The sequence below is a fragment of the Malurus melanocephalus genome, unplaced genomic scaffold (genome assembly GCF_030028575.1).
Source record: "Malurus melanocephalus ecotype Western Australia unplaced genomic scaffold, MMel_1.1 scaffold_171, whole genome shotgun sequence".
Taxonomy (NCBI): Eukaryota; Metazoa; Chordata; class Aves; order Passeriformes; family Maluridae; genus Malurus; species Malurus melanocephalus.
This window is the reverse complement of record NW_026623403.1, coordinates 263,947-287,190: the sequence shown is the minus strand read 5'-3', so window position 1 is coordinate 287,190 and position 23,244 is coordinate 263,947. Positions and strand designations below refer to the sequence as shown.

Below are 23,244 nucleotides of genomic sequence, written 5' to 3'. Positions count from 1 at the left end.
GCAATTAATACATAATACACAACATATAATATATAATATATAAATWTWTATATTGGCTAATAAAAACATGCATGAAAATCTTTTAAAGTCCTCAAGAAAGGCAKAGATTCTTTTCTACTCCCCAATTCTATTTCAAATTAGAGAAGAATTTCTAAATATTATTTTGTGTGCATTCAGTTTGTGCATCATTGAAGTTCAAATGTTATATAATGCATCACCAATTACACTGCAATACCTACACATTGACTACAATGCCTTTATACTGAATATGTATTTCACAAAGACCTCACAATATTCATGGGAAATGTAATCCTAACAGAGTTGCACTCCTTTATACAGTTAAAATATTGGACAAGCATATACAAAGAACTTTATATTTTCTCCCTCTTTAGTTCCAAGAAAGAAAAAGCTAAAATTAAAAAAAAAAATGTTATCTTTTACTTCTGCTAAAGCGTGACTTATTCACCATTCATRACAAAAACATTCACTCTTCTTAAATAAAATACACAACCTGAGTTTGCAGTTCCAAACAAAGTAATAACAATGTATAATAAGCAGAATCTATAACTAGCTATTCTGTGGTTTTGTGTAATGGATGATTTACAGAAGGCTTTATGCATGTCCTTTTTTATTTTTGTATTTTTAATGGTTTCATAGAATCATACAATTGTTTGGGCTGGAAGGGGCCTTAAAGATCATCCATTTCCAACCCCCCTGCCTCAGGCAGGATCACCTTCCACTAGACCAGGCTGCTCAATGCTCCATCCAGCCTGGCCTGGAACTCTTCCAGATATAGGGAATCTYATTCTCTGAGCAATCTGTGCCAGTGTCTTACCACACTCATAGTGAAGYATTTCTTCCTTGTTCCTTTTTTCCTTCTAAACCTACTCTCCTTCAGTTTAAAGCCCTTCCCCCTTGTCCTATCATTACTCCTTTTCCTGTTCCTTACATGAAAATAAGCATATGATACATTAAATTTGGATTTCTGGAAAAGTGATTTAAATCATCCATTCCAGGATAAGAAAAAGTGTAACAGAAAAAAATACAAAATTGCTCTAAACTAGAAATTATTCAGTACCACACTGACCTAAGCTGCAGATACAGCAATCATTTTGGACAGCTTTGGTGTAAATAGCTAGGCCATGGGAGCAGGCAGAATTAATCCATATGCAATATAAATGCCTTSATGTCTTCTAGAAGGACCTCTGTAATTGTCCCCTTGATCATCTGAAATATCTATTGTCACATTAACTGCTCCAAGCCCAAATGACATTTGCACTAAGTAAGAGACCAATTGTCAGAAGCTTACCAGGGATTGATGGTTTATCCCAGAGTTCAGCCCCTCCACCTATCCAGAGTAAATTCAGTGTTGGCAGAATTGCAGCTGAGCAGAGTATTCATCTATCTTATGTGAGAAATGTTTAGCAAAAGTGAAGYAAGTTACATTCAAGCAAGTGCATTCAGAAAGTGTTTACTGGCAAATATCAACATGGTCTCATTAGCAGAARGACAGATGAAATTCTTAGAGTAGACAATAATTTAGAACAGTGAGGTTAACCCAGTAGGAAAAATGGACTGATAATTCAGCGTGAAAGTGTGCAAGCAGCACTGCATTATATCTTGTCTAAAGATAAGTTATATAGTGTGTGATTGCATCGGTACAGGTGCATGTCATCTCTGAAATTGTATTATCCAAAGTATTCAACTTCACAAGGAAGCAGAAAGGTTCAGCACCCATGGCAGATACCTGGGCACTAAGACACACTGACAGTGCTCATGCTACCCATGGGTACCTCACCACAACTCACCACAGAAGTTATTCACTTAGGGTTGTCTGCTTTCAGAGTATCCCCATCACATTTGTGCTAATCACAGCACTGCCTAAGAATTTAGATTTTCTGGTTCTGATCACTGTGTAAACACACAATACATGTATACATTGCTTTACCAAAGAACGAAGTGAACAGGAAAGAGGGTAATAGGAAAAACAAAATGAGAAAGTGAARCCATGAGAGTGATGGCAAAATACACTGCTATCCATCCCATGCTCTTTGAGAAAGGAAGTTACTGATGCATAGTCAGGCATTTATAAAAGGGGGAAAAGAAAGGGCAGGGGAGGAGCAACTGTGGAGTAAAGCCAGATGAAGGCTTTAGAGGAAGGAAGGACAGGAGTAGGATGCACATCAAGACAGAGTGATGAGGGCAGTGGAACATCACTGAGTGTTCAGAGGTCYATTTTCCAGTTGTTCTGTTTCTGTTCCAGTCAGCTTTTGTCACCTCCTCCAGGAGCACAGGAGCATACAGAAGGAATCACCAGGACTCAGCTAGGTCCAGGTGTTGTAGAATCTGAATTAATTTAAATCTTTTTAGAACAGGGGAAGATTTGAAGTTGGGTTCCTAGGGTATCCTGAGTTAAACAGAACAAATTGAAGTTGCTTTTGACAGCATTATTTTCTACCTAAGTTAGAGTGACATTTGATTTACGTTTATTTTACATATTTGAAAAAAAACAAAAAAACTGCATTGTAGTTAGATGAAATTATCCCCATGTTTAGCACACATTTAATTTGCATTAGGCAGGCACATTTGATAGTAATTTGAAATCATATTAAAATCCTGACAAGTGTTGGAAAATCATAACGTATGTAGGGTGTGGGTTTGGTATTTTTTTAATAATTTCTTTGGTGTCCATGAGGTTTGTGGATAAAGTATACATATTGATGCATGGTGAAATGTATGTTCAGTCTTGTCACTTGACAAGTGATGATCCTTTGGGGTAAACAGCAGGGTTTCTCAGTTGCAGGGAATCCCAGCTGTCTTTTGGGATTCCATCTGTGTGCACATTTTTGTATTTGAAACGTTCAAAGGCTTTCGTTTGACCACAGCCTCTTCAACTATAACCAGTATTTTTCTTCTACTATCACCAAAAAGCGGTAGTGGAGGTAGATCCTTCTTTTCTCCATCAATGGTTTCATAGCCTATCTCAAGTAACAATTTGTGTGGATATACAGATTCATGAACACTCCTTTGAAATACTGGATCCCATAAAGCTGTAAAGTAGTAACTAAAACAATTATCCCATGTTGTCTACAGATTTAGGTGAAATTAGCTGCATATGTTATGTTGGTATCAAGTTTTCAAAGTTTTCAAAGTTTTCAAAGTTTTTGGGCTTTGGGTTTTTGGTTTTTTGGTTTTTCTTTTTTAAACATAAGGACTAAAGATTGCAAAATTTCTTTCTCATTTAGTTCAGATTTCAAGATCTCATCTACAGACATAATGGGGGCTGTGAAAGCTGAAAATCTGGTGCAGTTGCAAGATTCCAGAGAGGGTGTTTGTGGCTGGAGACTATCATGTCGTTGCTTTAAGTAGTGATGTTGTCATCAGCATGAAACCATAGCACTGAAAAGCTCCTGACATCTCCAGGGTTGTGTTAGTGGAGASGAGCTTCCTCTGCATGTTTAGCAAAGAAAGCTGTGGCACTGTGAAGTGCTGCCACAGGCTATGACTGGCAGGTTTTCCAGAAAAGCCCTTGAGATAAATATTCYTCTTCCAAGACTGAATCCTCCTTGGAAAAAGATAAGAGTTTACAAGGAAGCTACAGAAATTGAAAGACAGTCCAGCTGATTGCATATAAATCAACAAAATGSGGATCTGTGACTGTCCATTGGGGTGCTTGAATGGGATTGGCTTAGAGCTTTATGAATTTGAAATCAGGTAAAGAAATACATTGAGACAGTCARTGTGAGAGATGATAAAATGGAGTTACCACTCTTATTATTCAAAAACATCTTAAAACAAATATTAACTAATTAGGGATAGTCTGAGACCTGTACAAATATTTGTTGTTGCTCGGTCCAAAATGACCCTTAGGAGACCTTCCCGACTGAACTGATTTGATGAGCTTGCAAAGTTTGCTGAATTGAGTATGGTGATCATCAAAGGTGAACTCAGCCTCTCAGGAGGGGATGTRCTGCAGTTCCAGCATGTCAACCCTGTGATGATCCAACTGAATTTAAATTGAATGTCAAAGTAGAAACCTCCATCAGTGTATTAACTGGTGTTTTGCTAGCCCAGGCTCATATCTGAAGGCACCTGAGATATATTTACTGCTTTCCTCCCAGTACACTCTTGGTTTTAACTGATTATATAAACTAACTCAGGCGGCCTTGGAACTTTCTCCAAGGGCATGAAGACATTCTGGTAATCTTCTGTATCTTTCATGGGAMCTCAGGCTCTTTGGAAGAAAGAAAATCTGTTTGCAGGAACCCAAATACAATAAGAAACAAAGCCTTGAAGTATCAGTACATCTCCTTAATTAATGTTGAACGCTTCTTGGAACACCATGCCTGGGACAGGATGGTCGTGTCACAGTGACTTAYTGAACATGAGCTCAGTAGTTCTGTTACTGTTTCTTGCTTCAGCACAGCTTCGTAAGAAACAGCTAGCACCGATCAGGCATTTGACATCAGAATTTCATAGATTTCAAACAACTCGATCATGCTGTATTTTCCTTCAGCGTGGGGGTTTCCTCAAGTTTCTGCCAGGCCACACACATCATATGTTAGAAATCTTTGCAGGGAAGAGCCCATCTAATGTTACTTGTCAGCACTGATTCCATTTAGCAAGAGTGCAAAACTATTTTCGGCCTGCTGTGATGGCTATTTTTATCTCCATTAACCTCTTGACTGAATATAAACATTTATTGAGGGTTACCTCCCTTGTTTGTCCAGTTGCTTCAAAGGTTAGTGAAAAGTGGATGCCTGCCTGACCTCTTTTATCCTCATTAGCTAATTCTAATTGTTCCCTGAGAGATCACAGTTTTGACCCTGCTTGTCCTTGTCAAATTTGTCTAGTTATGGCATGAAAACATTAGCAAAATTGCATTTTCAGGGAAACATTGCTCAAGTGTAGAATGTACAGTTACCTAGTGTAGAGCAGTGAACAATAGTGGGGTTCTATAACRTGCCCTCGTTTAAAAAATGTGAGGTTATTGATTTATGGCCCCGTCTTACAGACACCCTTGTTAGCAGATCCCTGTGATTATACTTAGGCAGTAGGGAGAATGTTTTGTAAGCTTTTCAGTAATGTGTAGCAGTTCTTTCAGAAAGAGAAATAAAATCATGTTTTTTTTAAATCTTACAGCTGCAATATTATTGTTCCTGTGTCAAGAAAGCTTTTCTTTTTTTGTGTGTGTAAAAAAGTACATTTCTTAAGCTAGAGTTATTCCTGCTAGCACTTTAAAAAAAACCCAAACCAGTGTAAATTAAAGTAGGTAACACCTACCACCACTGTTTTTGGAATTACCAACTAAATTTTGCAGTACAACAAGTACATCTTATGAATTGCAGGATGATTTTCATAGAGTCAGAGCATGAGCATACTTTACTTCAGGTAACACGTTGTCCCAGAGGTAAAGAGATGTCATGAAGAACATGTTGCCCGGCCAAAGCTTTCTTCAGTGTCAAGCCAAGAAAGCCCTTTTTATGTTCGTTGTTGGTTTTCAGCCTTGGTGGTACTGGTGAGACAAAGGACCTGGCAGGTCTCAGTTGGGTATCTGAAACAGACAGGTCCCAGGCTTCATAGGGGAGTAAGCAGTGCCTTAAATTCCACAGACACTTAGTGCAAATTAAAAAGCACTGGTGTAATGCGCTCAAAGCACGATATCCTGCTTTAGAAGCGGGTTGCTGCATTCTGCACCCGCTTCAGCTTTCAAATGGATTTAAAATGTAGCCTCAGGTACAGCGMATTGCAGTAGCCTAATCTTGAGGTGATAAAGGCATGACTGATTTAACCATAGCTTCTTGTTATCTTGGACTGGGGTCTTTTCATTTTAACCATTTTAAGGAAATGGCCTTTCCTGAATCAGCAGGCTTGCTTCAGTTYTTACTATGTAATGAGGCACAACAAGAGCAAGCCTSTCTRCRTGGTGAACACCTATGAACGTGTAAACCTCACAGGATTCCAGACCCCAAGAACTGCTGTCRTGGTCCTGACCTGCCTTACAGCTCACACAATATGCCTGTGAGGTGCATCAAAGGGAAGCCACTGCTGGTATCCCTTAGTGGAGCTGCCAAGCTTTACAAGCAGCYGGGGTCTTGTGAAGTTTTGCTTTCATATTAAAATAAGTTTATTTACATATCTGTGCAGCTTGGGAGCAGAGCTATGGGAGAATTGGAAATTCTTTTGAGGTGTCCACCAGTTCTTCTGGACTGGCAGAGCTGTGAGACGAAACTCCCTGTTCCTCCTCCAGCCTATCTCTAGTGCTTMGAGACCACTTACAGCTGCAGAGCTGATTACAAGTTTAACTGCCAAGCCGACCTGGAAGCTAATTTAGTGATAACCATGGAGTTCCTTAAGTTCCAAAAATCCCTGTAAATGGGGAATGGCAAAGCAGACACACGTGCTGACTGCTGGTGATCACTCTACCTGCTGCTGCTGCTGCTGCTGCTTCACCTCAGAAGGGATGAGGCACCAGCCTGGGCCCCTCTCCTTGTCTGGAGGAAACCGGGGCGGTGGCCTTGGACTGAGCCTACCGCTTACTAAAGGAGAAATTAATCTCCATGAGAAAGTCAAACGGTATCTCTGTATCTCATTCTTCCTCAGCAGTATGTGGTTAAGTATTATCCTTTCCCAGGACATATTATTTGTCCTGTCTATGTAGATAAACTATTGCCCAGCACAAGAAGATCCTGATATTATTTGAGGCTTTTTGATACCACCTTAATGCAGATAATACCCTTAGAGATGGAAGAGWCACAATGAAATGTCAGACGTCTGGAAAGAAGTAAACCAGAAATAGGAATTAGATCCTGTGAAAATTAAATAGATGATCCCTTCTGCRCTTAAAAGATAGAATTTTGGTTTGCTCTGTTTTTTAACTTGGCCTCCAACTTAGAAAAAAAAATACTTGATTGAATGTCTTAATCATTTGTGGTGTACTTGGAAAAGTCAGCTAGCTGGATAATATTTCACTGTCTTTTGATTGTACTTGGGATTACCAGAGACTGAAAGCACATATAAGCACAAAAACATGTTAAAGGCTTGACTGAAATGGCGCTTGGAGAAATGCAGCAAATATTGGAGTGTGTCCTGATCCTCCTCTTCATTATTGCTATGCAGCCATAGCTGCTAACGTTCTCGCTACAGCTCGTATTCAATTTGGGTATGATTCTCAGCTGTGTGAGGAATAGCCCCTCTTCATTGTTTCCATGGCAGCTTTAGCACTGTTTGGGTGTAAATTACAATAAAGTTCAGACTTTTCAATGATAGAGATGATACTTTGATTACCTTTCATCTCATCTGCTACAGCTTTTTTTTTCAGTTCTTGTCGTCTGGTTTATGTCATTATTTTTTATGCAGCCCGTATAYATATATTTTGCACTGATTTCACAACTGATGATATCAGGCTTCATGATAATTTACATAGAAACTTAACCAAATTTTGAAAAAATAAAACTGTTTTGTATATTGGTCAATTATTAATTTGAATTTWAATTCATAATACAAGTGCATGCAGTTGGGTTCATTCTTGTAATAATTCATGTAAACAAAACATACTTTCTGCAACTTCCCATAGAAAAGGACGTATTAAGAGATGAGACATTGCACATCCRTGGTTTCAGTATTTTTACACTAGGTAGACAAATTTTTGCTAGATGTTACATTTCTTTCCCCTAATTTCATTCATAATTTCTATCTGTTTTTTTCTGATATGTAGGGAAGATGAATAATGTCATAGGGTGCATAAAGAAGTGGGACTTATGCATAGACATTTGTATGAAAACTGTAAAATCTAAAAAGAAAATTAAGTAAGAAGTGTATTTGATCAAACATTATTAGAGTCTAAACAGATAAAAACYCCACAGAAATATGAAGACTTGTGTCATTTAATGTATTTTTCTATCAACATTATTAAAATATTAATGTAATTATAGTAAATATATATTCTTGAAGATTATTGATGTAATCATATATAACTAAAATATTTTAAGCAATATCATATTTTCAATAAGTATTTTCAGGTATATTATGTGAATGTAGTATGTTCTGTGGTAAATATTTTTATTCTTCACAACATTTATAGAACAGTTATCGATAATAAATGTGGCCAAAGAATCTGAAATGTCTATGTAAATATGATTTTCTGTATTTTAAATTTTTTCATCTCAGTCAGTCATACAGRCTATCACAAGAAAAAATAGGTGGAGACAACCAGAGAATTATTGGTGGAATATAAAAATAATTAAATTATCTTACAAAATGCTGGACTGTTTCAGACAGAATTACATCTCAGAAAAAAAAAAATTAAAAGTTACATTGTTGCTTGTACTCTGTGCACTCTGTTGTGGTTTCATTCTTGATACAGAGAAGATGAACCGTCTGTAATAGAAGTCTGAGTGCCACTTACTGACAAACTCAGGATTAYCCACAGCATTTTTGCCATTTCATTAGTAAAAGGAGTTAAGTGTTAATAAATTTGAGGCCTCTGCCTCATCTCCTCAAATACCAAATTCTCTAAATACAAAATCTGAAATACAGACAGGAGGTGGTAAATGCSTGCATGCCTTTCAGGTGTGATGATGCCATGCTTCACTTTTGAGTCTTTGAATGCATTAATACAACTTGTTTTATTGTCTTTGTACAGTGAATCCATTAGCATTATTATTATTTCAGACATAGTAAAATCACACATCAACACATAGCAAAAGGGAAAATTCCATTATCCATTCAGACCAATTTCCTATGATAATACAAATGTTACCCAGGACAGATCTTTGAAATATATACCGATTCTTTAAATTCTTTCCTGTCTGTTTCAGGAAATAGTGAGATCCCTTTGATAATGAAGTACAATGTGTCTAAAGTTCACTTCTAAACACTTGGCTCTTTGCTGTGAAAGTCATCTGCATTCCCTTTATAATTCTCAGCCACCAGAGATCTGCATAATCTTGGAGATCTGATCCAATATCATTTGGAAAAATCCTTGATAATAGTTTCACCATTCAATCAATGAAAGAACTAAAGCTTCCTGCTTGTGTCCTCTTAAAAAAAAAATCCTGAGGCAGGGGAATAAGACTTTGGCTTATGGGTTTGGAGATTTTGTTGTTTGCAAATAAAATGATTATTACCATTATTATTCAAGTTCTTAATCAAGGCGAACAAATGGCATSTGTTTGTTATCATCCTTCCTACAGAAGACAAAGGCTTCAGTCCCTATGGTACTGACTGCTGGCCCCAAGTGGCTGCTGGATGTGACTTGGCAAGGAGTAGAAGACAACAAAAACAACTGCATTGTGTACAGCAAAGGTAAGCACAAAAYGATTTTTTTTTCTTTACTTACTTGTGTAAGCTACTGAGATAAACATTTACCTGTTGCATACTAGGAAAATTAATACTATGTCTCCACTTAACTTCTGTTTTTGCTCCTGTTGTTTTTCCATGTTCTGGTTTTGCCTTTTTTTTAGTGATATAAAAACCTCCCATGGTGCCTCTACTTTGTTAAGTACTTTATATACACTGAAAGACATCAGCTGACATAAGACATAACATCCATTTCTCTCTGYGAGTCAGTGCTCTGGGAAACATCAGTAAAATTTATACACTTTGAATAGGTGAATTCTTTTTGACATTTTATTGGGCATACTGGATATACTTTATGTTAGATTATATTGTAGACTCCTAACTGAATTCCTGTTTTATAAGAAGAATGAGAACTTGATTGGACTATGAAAAGACTTTATGTCAGCATGGTAACAGAAGATAAATRGAACTGGATTTCAGGGTTGTCACCTTTGACATTCCAGTCTCTACGTAGTGGCACGATGTGATGATGCTTCCCTGGAGTGTATTGGCTAGTGGCAATGCTCATCACTTCTGTCCTATGTGAATTTTCATATTTGCTCATATCAGTACGAGTTCTTACAAGGCTGCCTGCCAAAGATGCTTTATCTAACCTACCACATCTAACAGCTCCTTTGGTTCAAGGTGCACAGGCTTTTGTGCATCTCAAACCAACACAAAGAGCACCATGGACTATGCACCAAACTGTTTGGTCAGTCAGTGTGAAAGCTTTGTAAATGTAGCTACGGAATTGTTACAATGTGTTAAAAAAAAAAAAAAGAGATAAACAAGACTCCACTTGAATACATGGAATAAAAATATCTAAGAAGTGTAGCTGTGTTTGGCATTCACCCTRCAGATCAGGTTGCAAAACTGTGATTTTCCTGCCTTGTATTTCAATCATCAATCTCAGCACTCTCTGAATACTTTAGAACATGCACTGTTCCTGTTTAATTTCTTTTAGGTTTTCTTTCTAACCAAACAGCCCTACTGAGATCAAAGATTTGTTTGCTGAGGCAACCTAGTGACCATTTCAGCATACAAGCATCCAGGCAAATAAGCACCCATATCAATATATTAACATACAAAACACTAATCATAACATCAAAGACTCCTAAAAACTTACTAGAAACAATTACAACTTGTTCCTATAATCATTGCAATTTATACACTTATAAGAGGATTGCTTTTAAACTGCCACAAGCCTTTGAAAGTTGAAACGCTGAAAACAGGGAATTTGCATGTTAAAAATGAGTCGCACACCAGGGTCTTATAAATTCTTTCTATTATAATTACAGAATGTCAAAACATTCATTCTGCAACCTGAAACACCTGCAGTACWAGAGAACTGGGCTCAGATCTAAAAAGAGTTGAGCTGCCCTCCCTTCATRGCTTGCTGATTGCAGGCCAACTGGAAGAAGCAGCAAAGTGCTCTGAGTAGCAAACACACTGAAGCTTTTTACATAAATCCAGAGCTGCAGTTTTCTGCTCATAGTATTGAATRCACACAGGCAAACTTCTCTGCAAAAACTTAATGTAATGGGAAACTACTTTCACTCCAAAACATAGGTCTTGCAAATTCCCATAGGATGATATCTTATCAAGTATTATATTCTTTCTGTAATTATAATAATACTTACCATGTATTTACTAGTTGGACTTTTCATCTTCAAAGTATTTTGCAAGCATTAACTAATTCATTAGACAGATTCAGTGCTGTCTGATTTAATCTACTGAAATACAATTTTTGTTTTTCAAATACTAAGAATTTGCTTCAGTTTGATGCAATCTGATTAGTCCAAATTATTAGGATTTTCATTCAAAGGTGATGGATTTTGTTTCACTGATTATACCAGTTATTTTAGTACTTGGTTAATCAGGTATGGTGAGASAGTTGTACTGTACTCAAGGTGAATTCTATTGGCTCTGCCACAGGTGCATATTGTAAGTAAGACTGAGGATACATTTGAGGATAAATACATGTTTAAAATGTGCTACTTCACCTAATTAATGCAGGAAGTAAGTTGTAGATTTGCTTTACTTTCACTGCTTTATATTCCTTTCCTTGCACTCTGAGGTGGCTGCTCTGTYGGTCATTAAGCACCTACCCTTGCCTTGAGCTCTGTCGGGATTTTTGTACTAGAAAGATTAATTGGCTTGGATCACAAAACAATGTCAAATAGAAGATGGTAAAATAAATAAATAGAATAATGTTTCTTCCTTCAATTTGTATCTCATCATTCCAGATTACATTGCTTTGATTTGTGTTAGCTTTCTGTCTCCTGTAGTGCCATTACTTCTAATGAAACGGTGTCAGCTGGCGTGTAGCTGTAATTYGATGTTATGTTGTAGTTGCATGTGTATAATTTTGTTAGTTTGTTTAGCAATACATTGTTATTTCTGAAAGCAATTAGCTGCAACAAATGTGTGGAATTGTCCATGTAGCAGATTTGGTCACCTGGGAGCTGTTTKCCATACTAAACTCAAGATGAGATGAGCGGAGTAAATTGGCACATTTCTAAGAGGAAGATAAGTTTAGAATTGGCTAACAGTACATGGTACTGGTTGATCAGTTGCTGACTCAGAAGCACATACCATATTTCCTTTTAGCTCATTACAGAGATATCTTTGAGAGCAGAATTTTCCCCAGATCCTTCAGGAGAACGTAGGAATGTCAGTCTGATTTCCAATCCACAAGAGGCTGTGAGCACTGTAGTCACCCACATATTGCACACAGAATAATCAGAGGGACAGGAGCCTAGAAWGAAGGTTCTATTGACACAGAATTTGAGCTGGCTGGCTCACTCCCTATTTCCCTTCAATGGTCTCCATAAAATACTTTCCCTAAGCAAGCAAACAAAGCGTATGTGTGCCTCTATATGTTTGTACATATATAGGATGTAGATATACAGGATTATATTTCTTAGTTTTTACAGTGGAATCACAAGCCATCTTCTGTACAAATCTTTAGATGAAGGTATCAGTTATTTAAAATCCCACATCAGAGTACATTCAAAGTGAATAGCTATGAAATAAATATTCAGTATTTGAAATAAGTGCTGTTCTAATTATTCAATTTATTCTAGGATCACTGCCTGTATTTTTTAAAACTGTATTTCCCTAATACTAGGACAAGTTAGAAAAGAAAGAGTTGATTAGGCATAGTTATTTATCCCATTTTACAGATTCTGATGTAAGCTGGCTAGTCATGGCACATGCCAATATTCTACTTTATTTTCTTGAAAGAAAAAGAAACTTTTACTACTGTAATGTCATTCAAAAGGAATGCTCTTTTTGTTTTAATATTTATTGTAAACTTCTCTCATTTTTCAAAAATAGTCTATTCAGTAATTTGAGATATGTCTTAGAAACTGAGATTTGAGCGATGGATTATATGAATGAAGCTTGTTTAGATATATATGTTTTCAAAAAAAACCTTCAGCATAATTCAAGCAAATTGTAGTGGTAGGAAGTATTAATGCATGAACTATATGGTCATTGCCACATAGTGTACTTGAGAAACATTTTTGCCTAACAGAGTTGTGCACCAGACCTAGAAAACCTCTAAGACCATGGGTAAGAATCTCCCCGCAAACAGGGAGAGAGCTGGGTATTTATTTACTGCAAATCTGCCACTGGAAGTGCAAGGGTTTTAAAAAATAAATTATGACTGACCAGAATAGAACAGTGTGAAAACCACAGTTGCACAGACTAAAAGCTATGTTCATGTAACACACATTTTCCTAGATATTATTTAAGCCATTTGTGTGAAATGTATGTATACCGTATGTTTAGTGGCATTGTTAAAACAGGGTGTCTGTACAAATATTTAGCTGTGGGAATTATAAAATCATAAGGCGATTAAGTTAGCTAGTTGTGAAATTCCAATATTGCTTTTTAAATGACTTCAGGATATAGGAGGTGCTAAGGTTATTATCTGTTATCAGGAATACAGCGGAATTGTACGACTGGATAATAACTAAACAACTGACACAATGTAAAATTACATTATCAGTGTGTTAAAACAAAATTGCGCCCTAAAGGAGTCTACATGCCAGCTCAGAGCTGCAGTGTAATTATGCTTAACTCTGATAATTAAAATACAACGGAGATCAACAGAATCATTTTCATTAAGAAAATTATTAATGATGGTGGTATAACAGTAATTGATTGCAGAGCACCACAGGATAACTCTGTGCAGGAAAACCAACATGTGTAACGTGTGTCTGGGCTGGTCGGGTTGCGTTGCGTCCCACTGAGCGCGCTGCCGGCCAGGTGGCAGCTCTGGGGCACRTCTGCTGCAAATCCTAATTTAGGGAATGAGCACTTTGCAGGCTGCCCCTTGGAGGGAGAGGGTGGGTGCTGGTGCATGGGATGGGATGGGGTCGGGTATGACTGCCAAAAAGGAGGTGATTGCAGGCGGTGCCTCGCACACCTCCTAAGCCAGCCACCATCTCCATTTGTGCGAGGCCGTGTTTGGTTTTGCATTTCCATTAGTGATTTACTGATGTTATTTCCTCCTCTGCCTGGCCTCACTGAGTAGTTTATGCCCTTCGTTATTTCTGAGAGGATGCAGGAGGAGAAAAAGCCCATCCCTGCCCCAGCGCGGTTCCACAGGCACCGCGTGACATCTCCGTAAGTGATTCCACAGGATGCTGCCGTTAATTGTGCTGGTGGCGCGGACACACCRTATCGAGTGCCATAAAAAGCCTCCATCCCTCTCTAAGTGAAATCACAGTCGGTGCCCACTGAGCGACTATAACAAAATCCKTGCTAGGGAGGATGTTGCCTAAGGGTGAGATCCGAGAATTGTCATTTTCTTTTGGTGAACAAAAAAACGGGGAGCGGAGGGGAGGGAATTTTGGGCAGTGCTGCTACGCACAGCTGAGGGATGGGTGCTTGCTCAAGCAGACGCGGCTTTTGAAAGCTTCCCAAAAAAGTCTATTCTCCAGTCACAATGGAGAAGAAGCCTGCTAGGGTGGATTTACAGAATGATATTAGTTATAATGACAGCTGCCCACACTGAAACTGTGTCATGTAGCTAATTTATTAATAGAAGCTTGAGAAAAGGCAGCACAGAGGAGAGGGCAGGGCACAAGTCRGGGCTGCAGGCAGAGGGCTGCGCTCGACCCTTCTGGGGCTTCCCCTGGCTGCTTGGCCCTATAATTCATGTAAAATAAGTCAGTAAATACATAGCTGGTTACTTATTTCACTGGTACTGGGGTGGCTTATTTAGCTGATGTATGTGCCAAATACTGAAAATACAAACATTGTAAAAGGGTTACATGAAACTACTAGTAAAAATTGAAGGCAATTTTTAATTCATTTTTCTAATTTAAAGTAAACATCTTAATTTTTAGAATGCAATGTTAGTTCTAACATAGAGAAAAAGTCAATTGTTGCAACAGAAGAGTACTTGATGTTTTCTTTGATGACAGAGAATTATTTTCTTGATTGTTCTGTGACATCCTTAATATGACGTTTCCACCACTGAAAGAGTTTTCAGCTAGGAAATACTTTTCCTTTTCCCCTGCAACTTCAGGCAATGTAATGGTACATTGCACCACAGACATACAGCAGCAGGGACCCTAATGAGACAGAGGTCAAACATCATAAGAAGTTTAAACACTGCTGCATTAGAATATGAGTATAATTTGGTTTGGGTCAGAGAACAAGTTGTTTAGCAGGTCAAAGGTTAACCTGGGGCATATATTTAGATTGCAAGGGGCTTTTTTCCACATACTATTAAAAGCAAATTGAGTGAATTTACTAAGTCTGTTCCACATGGACAGTCAGAAAACTGCATTATCTGCCATCCTATTGGATGCCTCCATCAGCTACACAATGTGCTGAAGCATTTGGTGGTGCTAAAGATTTTTGTTCTTTCATTGTATCCACTCACATAAAAACCCCTGAGTTTTTAACAGAATGCATGTGACACCCTAATATCAAAGATCCATGGAAGAACTTGTTTGGAATTTCTTTTTACACAAGACTTAAAATCTGCAAAGTGTTTCTCAGGAGATGTATAATTGTGTGCATAATGCTTACATAAAATATTATAKGTGCATTCACAGTCATTGACAGAAAATGTTGTGGATACAGACTTAAGGCATTATGGGTAAGCAAGCAGATGTCCGGCTCCATGTTTGGTTTTGCAGGGATGTTGAGAAGAAAGGATGCCAAATGGCATTACAGTGARTAAAACTATTGCAAATCAGTCCTGATAATTTCCTTGCTGGACACAGAAGGAGAAAATATTTTGCCTGTCTAATGCTTCTTATGGCCTGTCGATGGTAGACACAGCATTGTTGACTTAATTCAGGCACTATTCAGCTTCAAAGAACTCACGGAGCRAGGCTGTACTTTTTCTTATTTTTATTTTTTACCTCTGCAAATAGATCCAGGGGRATTTTCTGCAAGGTCAGGGCCTTGTATATTGTCCTAATTTTCAACAATATAAAGGTTATTTTAGACATCTTTATGGATATGCATGTAATAGCATACAGTATGTTATAACATGCCCTTTAAATTCTAAGCTTATAGATAATAAAGGGAACATGACAAGAAATACAGGGGTACAACTAAATTTCCACTTTTAATATGAAAATGGTTTTGTTCATTATTAGTGCATTTCATTTATGTAGCAGCGAAATTGTATGGATTGTTCTCATATGTATATTGATTTGGGTCTTTTTTCCTATGTTCTTATCACTTACTGTGTATTTCATAGCTTGAAATGGGAATAATTTTTCATTTGAGGTGACAAAGAAATAGGCATTATACTGACACAATTTGCAYAGAATTATGCATCTTGGACTGATGCTATAAAAAGCTGTAAACTGAGTCTAAAACTTGCCTATGAGAACATGTTCAGGATGGAAAGGAAGCCCAGTCTGCAATTCACACTGTGACTGTATGAAAAGGAATATTGCATCATACATTGAGACCACTGGCAACAATAAATGCAAAAAGAATGCAGATATTATTTTTTTCAATGTATGTCCCTCATTTTTCTAAATCAATTGCAGTAGAATCAGTCATTTAGGGTTTTTTTTAAGAAAAATGTTGTCATTATTTTCAAGATGTGGTATATATGTAAATGTGTTTTATTTAAATTAATTATTTTTTATCTGTTATGCTCAGTAGCTACTGCAATAACCTTGTGACCCCTGGGGCTCACGGTACCATTACCTCTGTCATCTCCCCTGCAAAGCAAGAGGGAAGAAAAAAGCCCCCAAATTTGCTGAGCACACATTTCAAGTTGTCGACAACCCCATCCACAAGAAAACAGAAGAAAATATATATGCACTCTGTCCTGTCAAAAGGCTTTCACCTTATCTTGAGAGACTGTCAGGGCAGGAACATCATGGAATGGACAGGAGTCTATTAAATTAATAAGCTGCTGGATGGTGTCTGGAGAGTTATGATGCTCCATAAATCCAGTTTGATCATGGTGGACAAGGTTTAAATCTGCAGCCTCCTAATACACATCCAGGTCCTGGATTGGATTTGAAGTTTTGTGCTGGAGACACAGAGATAGTCCTGTAGCTTGTGAATTAAGATTTATCATTTTTTCATACTTTTTTTTTCCCCTACACTTCCTGACAAAAATGAAAACACCTTAGGGATCCTGGCAAATGTTACTGCTTGAATTGAAAGAGCTGTTGTCAAGGTGAAACCRTGACCTAGAAGCCTAATATCAAACTTGGGTCATTCTTTTCATAGGTGCTGAGCATAAAATGTGTGCATGGGAGGAAACAGGGCTGGATTCATCTGCAGCCTGTTTCATAGTGATTCCTATTAAATACTTCTACTGTGTATTTGTGATACAAGACAAACTAATGGTGTGCCATGTAAAAGCAAAAGCTGAAAATGGTGAAATATATTTCCCCCATTCAGGGTGGTTGTATGTATAATGGACAGTGAGGTGTGAGGAGTCTGTGTCCCTTCCCTCCAAATGCTTTAATCCTGGTGGTAATTATTTAGAGAAGACCCCTCTATAGCAGTCAAAGTGCCAAGCTCCCAGATGAACCTGTGTGATGTGCAGCCGTGATGTCCAGGTGGGTCATGGAGCTGGACTACCTGGAATGCGATGTTAAAATCATGTTGGATGTGTTTTGTCTTTAGCAGCTTACAAGCAAAGCCGTTGTTTTGGTACAATGGGTGGAATTCAAGAGTTTCTTGGCTATTTAATTGACCTGCAAGGCAGTGATTTATTATTAAGTCCTTAAGCTTCTATTCTTATTACTTTGAAGACTCCAGCAGGTGATTGCTGTGTTTGCCTGCACAGGCAATGGAAGAGCCAGCAGTTCTCTCTTCTCAAACTCCCTAGCTATATTTTGGATCCTGACTAATTTATTTATTGGTCATACTTAGACTCTGTGCTACTTTTAAAAGCAATTTGTGCTCATTGGTAATTTAGGAGCTTAAGGAGGCTTCCTGACATTAGAAAAATGTAAAACCATTGTATATGTTAAAGGAAATGGATAGCTTGTGTTGCAATACTGGGGATGCTGAGAACTGTTTTATGCTCAGGAAAATGGATTCAGAGCCAAAAACAACGAAAAAAAAAAATCTCTTCTGGAGTGTAGGTTTCCTTAAACAGAAAATGGGATCAAGATATAACCCTCAGACGCATCCATACATACATCTCCCTCCATTGTCTTTCAGGGATTGTTTAAGAGCTGTAGCTAGAGATCATATGTGACTGAATCCTGACCTTTCTATTGATCCTGGGGATCAATCTGTGTACTCTCTGATCCAAAGATCAATGTCAGCATTTCTCTCCTTCTCCCGTGGTATTCCAGCACTGCTCACTGTTGTAGGCAGTGGCCACGAGGAGCAGCACTTCACAGGAGGGCACCATGGGGCTGAGGCCAGCACTGCAGACCGTGTCTGTTTTTCCTAATGCAATGGGAATTGCACCCTGTTCTTTGAGGCAGGTCATGAAGCGTGTGTAGTGAAGTGGGGAGAAAGGAGGCTGAAGGTTATGGAAAGAACTCCAGCATGGTGGAAAATACAGGAGTCCCTCATTACAGCTCTCCTTGCACTTGAGGCAGGATGCTCCTTGTGTCTACAACTGCCCTTCATCTCACCAGGGCTGGGGCACCCCTCAGTCTTCCCATTGTTTTAGTCTTCTCTGAGAAAACTGAAGAAAGTGTGGAGAAGTTGCAACCTGCTTCAATGTGTTTTCAATATCTAAGGAATGAGCTCTTGTTGTTGCAGAGGGAGAGCTTTGCAGTKTTTTTAAACGTAATTTCTTTCAGTGTTAGAAAGTAAACATGGAAAAAATTGTTGTTTCAGATTTGTTTTTTTCTTTCTTGTTTCAGTTTCATTCTGTCAGGGCATATGGGCCAATGTRATGCTGACAAAGAAAAGTCCATGCTAGAGTGTGCTCAAATAGTGACATTTGAAGAAAGTTGTGATGTTGCTGCAGATTTAGTATAGATGTTCATGAGCAGTGATGCACRTGACTGAATTGGTTGGTGGCATGCAGAACCAAGGCTTGTTTCTGGAGTAGAAATTGCCTGTAAGACAATTTCCTATGATAATATCATAGTATGTAGGCATATATATTTGCATACGTGCATACACATATATATGAAGAGAAACCAAAACCTCAGGCCTCAGTTAAACACCKTCACCTGTTTTTAACTCAAGCTGTAAAAAGTTCTGAAATCTCTTCCTATAGCTGCAATATGCACTTATGCATGGGTGGCTTCATCTATTCTAAATAATTATACTRTCACAGATTAGTAGTCATTAGGGGGAAATGTTATTTGAAAAAGATATTTGGAAAAGACTTCAGAAGATAGAATAAGTCCTAGCTAACATTGTTAAGGSTTGTGAAAATTACTACTATTAGCTTTATAAGTTACAGAGGAATGTTAGTTTTGCAGTAAAATGGTGACTGTAGAAGAAAACAAATTTAGGGGGTATAAACCAATGTAGAAAAATATTGAATAGTTGAATATTGAAAAGCTACATTGAATATTGAATATTTAAAATTGTATTAGAAACACTAGAAGAGATGTTTATTTAGATTCATCAGATGGATTAAGTAACTGTTGTAACCTTTTATTTAAAAAATCATGATGCACGGTCAGGTAATGCATACAGGGTTATGTAACTTTATTTTGGTGACTGAAAAAATCTTTTTGGAAACAGTGGTGATGTAGAAATACACACAAGTTGAAATTTTCCTTTTACAATTGTGAATGTATAAAAATAGAARCATATAAGGCCAATGCGGTAATTATTCAAGATCTGAACAAATGAAAGACATTTTTGAGAAAACTGAGAATCATTGAATTAACAGGAATTTACTATTGAATCATAGAATCATGGAATGATTTRAGTTGAAAGGATCTTGAACATTATCTAGTTCTAACCATCCTGCTGTGGACAGGGACACATTTYACTAGGTCAAGTTGCTCAGAGCTCCATCCAGCCTGGCTTTAAACATTTCCAGGGATGGGGCACCCACAACTTCTTCCCCCTTGTCTGTCACTATGTGCTTTGCCAAAAGTTCCTCTCCATCTTCCCTTTAGGCTCCCTTCATGTATTGGAAGGCCACAATTAGGGTACCCCAAAGCCTTCTTTTCTCCMRKTTGAACAAATTCAATTCTCTCAGATTTTCCTCATCAGAGAGGTACTCTATCCCTCTAATCTTGGTGGCCTCCTCTGGATTTGTTCCAACAGATCCATGTCTTTTCTTTGCTGGGACCCCAGAGCTGATGCAGCACTCTGGGTGGGGTCTCAGCAGAGCAGAGCAGAGCAGAGGGGCACAATCCCCTCCATCCCCTGCTGCCCACGGTGCTTTTGATGCAGCTCAGGACACGTTTGGCTCTCTGGGCTGTGAGTGCCCATGGCTGGGTCCTGTCCAGCCTCTCACCCACCAACACCCCCAAGTCCTTCTCTGCAGGGCTGTTCTCAATCTGTTCACTCCCCAGCCTGTGGTGAAACCAGGGGTTGCTCTGACCCAGGTGCAGCACCTTGCATTTGACCTCATTAAACCTCATGAGACTCCCTTGGACCCACTTCTCAGTCTTGTCCAGGTCCCTCTGGATGGATCCCATCCTTCAGGTGTGTCACCCACAGGTGTGTCAGCTTGGTGTCATTTGCAAATCTCCTAAGGGGGCAACTGATCCCTTCTTCTGTGTCATTAATGATAATATTAAATAGCACTGGCCCAAATACTGATCCCTAAGGGACACCTGCTGACACAGATGTCCATCAGGTCTCTGAGATGTTAACCCCAACCCTCTGAATGTGATTGTGCAACCATCCATATGCTCTAATTTCAATTGAGAATTAAGATGACGTATTGTGGTTGGTCTTCAGTGGAAACAAGAGTTTCAGAAATAGGAATGGAAACATCTGAGATGTAGGGGAGAAAGCCTTTATTTTTGGCCAGACAAAGTGTTTGCTGACAGGATAAGATGGGCAATTGAACTTAAAGTATGAGATGAAAAGGAAATGTTTTACACTAGGAAATGAGAGGGGTGGCATCAAGTGATCATTATGCATCTTCTATTAATAACCTGTTCTTTTAAATGTGAACAGGCTCGCTTTTATGGTGACTGCACGTGCATTTTAATGGATTTAAAATTATGTGAGCTTTAAATGCATTTTCAAGTTACAATTAAATGAAAATTTAAAATAAGACTGACAGATTGCTAAGGCTAAGCCAGTTCTATGATTAAGGTTCAATTAAATTATATTTATCATTGGAGCAAATGAAGTATAAAATCACAAACAATGATATTTTTTTCAGTGGCTTACTTTGGTGGAAAGTGTAGTCTGAAGTATGACTTTGAGACTTTTATCTTTCATTCCCTCCTAAAGTAGAAATTAATTAGGGCTAAACAAGCATTGGCTGTAGGTTAAGAACCCCATCCTGAGTCTTTCGTGGACCAGTGGTCCAGGAGCAATTTACTGTTTGTCATGCAAAGTATTATGTATTTTATTTGGGTTTAACTAGCTAAGTTAGGGGGAAAAGTTGAAATTTTAATAGTGGTTGAAGGAATGAACTCTTTTTGTTGCTTTCATGGAAGCCACTTCTGGTCCTTTGTACTCTCTCAAAAAATATGCTGAGACTGACTAATACAGTTCTTTCTTTKTCCATGTAGTTTCTATGTAAATCCCTTAATGTCAGAAGCTCTGCAGTGAGTTGAGCGAGTGCTGGATTTTTACATGCCAGCTATTTCTCAGTTTTATCCACTGTACCATAACAAGACAATTTTCTAGCTTGCAGCAATATGATCTTTAGCTTTATGTAGGTGAGGCACTTTTCTGTATTTTTTATATACTTCCTAAAATTCATTATTTATCTGCTCTTCCTTTTTCTTACAGAAATGTGTGTAAAAGGAATTATATTCTGCATTCTATTTTATTGGTTTGATCTTGATTTTATAATCTAAGAAGGACATAAGTGGATTAACTTTGGACATTGAGCAGCTTGCATTTTTTTATATCTTTAAAATATTATCCACAGCATCGTAAAAATTGGGGTATTTTTTTCCAAAACGCCATTTCTCTTCTTTATAAAAAATTATGTTAAGCAGGAAAAAATAATTTTGGATCAATTACACCTAAAAAAGCTCTATAATATATTCAGCTAGAAGACTCCAAAAAAGTGATGAGCTGATACATGACCTTCTTCTCTTTAAGAACATGTGAACACATCCAGGAAAGTGAAGCATGATTCTAGCGCTTGTGTGTTCCCAGTTATTGCAAAGTCTAAACTTTAGAATTAGTTGGATCCTCAAAGGACAAATTGTACAGAGAGAAATCAGTTTCTGAATCAGAGACATCTCCAAAAGTACCCATTGGGAAGCACTTTCCTTAAGAAAAGCATTTTCCTAAATGGGATTCTTTGCAGCTGTTAAACTGATACCCAGGAGATCTGATAGCTGGTCTTCAAGATGAAGATATTGAATAAAAATGAAGCTCAGGACTGCTATTTTTGGCTGTTAGTCTGTATGGCTGGATCATGTCCCGTGTGTCATCTCTGGGACATTGATGTTACAGAGGAATCAATAGAAGTTGATTAGCAAAGGTTTTGTTTGAGCACTTTGGCTTGACAGTCTATCATTAATATCTTGAAACATTCTTTGTTTTCACTTAGTTTCTTCCCTTTCTTTCTTCCTAAAGTTGAGTCAATTTGCATTTGAAGTTTGCAGATTCCAGTCACTATTGCTAATAATGTTGGCTACTGGGGAAAAATGGGATTTTGCAGTTTTTTGCAATAAATCTGAATCTATTTTGTCTCTTGGAGATGGCCCCAACAGATTTTAGCTGTATGCCACAAATCAAACACCTGATTTATCAAACTACATCACTTTCATTGTAACTTGTCAGGTCCTGGTAAAAGGTTGCCTCTGATCATGTTTCAGTGGATTAATTTGCAGCCCAGAATTGGCTGGTGGATGCACATGCGCAACTAAACGCAATAAAAAAAATTGTATACCATTCCTGTTCCTGGTATTTCTTTTCATATGGCAAGTCTGATGAAAATGGGTTAATATTYGCTACATGAAATGCTTTTGTAGAATAATACTCTAAGCAGAGGACACAAGAAGAAAGAAATCTCTGTGACTGAAATGCAAGAATATTTTTCTTGAGTGTAAGTGTTTTTTAAATACTATGTAACACATGTGCAGTATCAGTATGCGTGCTTTTAAGGCAGGAGGTAAGATGCAAACATTTCAARCCTTATTATTTAGGAAGGATTTGGATGCTTAGCATGTCTCTTTACATCTATCACTATAAAGTCAAGAGAATAAGGAATTATTTGGAAGGATAYTGATGGACTGTTGAAATGCAACTACTGAGTCAGTGAGACTTTTGATAACTTATATATTCTTGGAGTCAGAGGTGTTGACATGTAACAGAGCTACA

General features: G+C 37.9%; 1 protein-coding gene across 1 annotated transcript in view; it reads left to right on the top strand.

Annotated features, from left to right (window-relative positions):
* ZFPM2 (zinc finger protein, FOG family member 2) overlaps positions 1 to 23,244 on the top strand; it is a 302,885-nt gene that overhangs the window by 185,166 nt on the left and 94,475 nt on the right. The window contains exon 5 of the mRNA XM_057372442.1: positions 9,195 to 9,306. Coding sequence (XP_057228425.1) covers positions 9,195 to 9,306 — 112 coding nt within the window. The remainder of the gene's footprint in view (positions 1 to 9,194; positions 9,307 to 23,244) is intronic.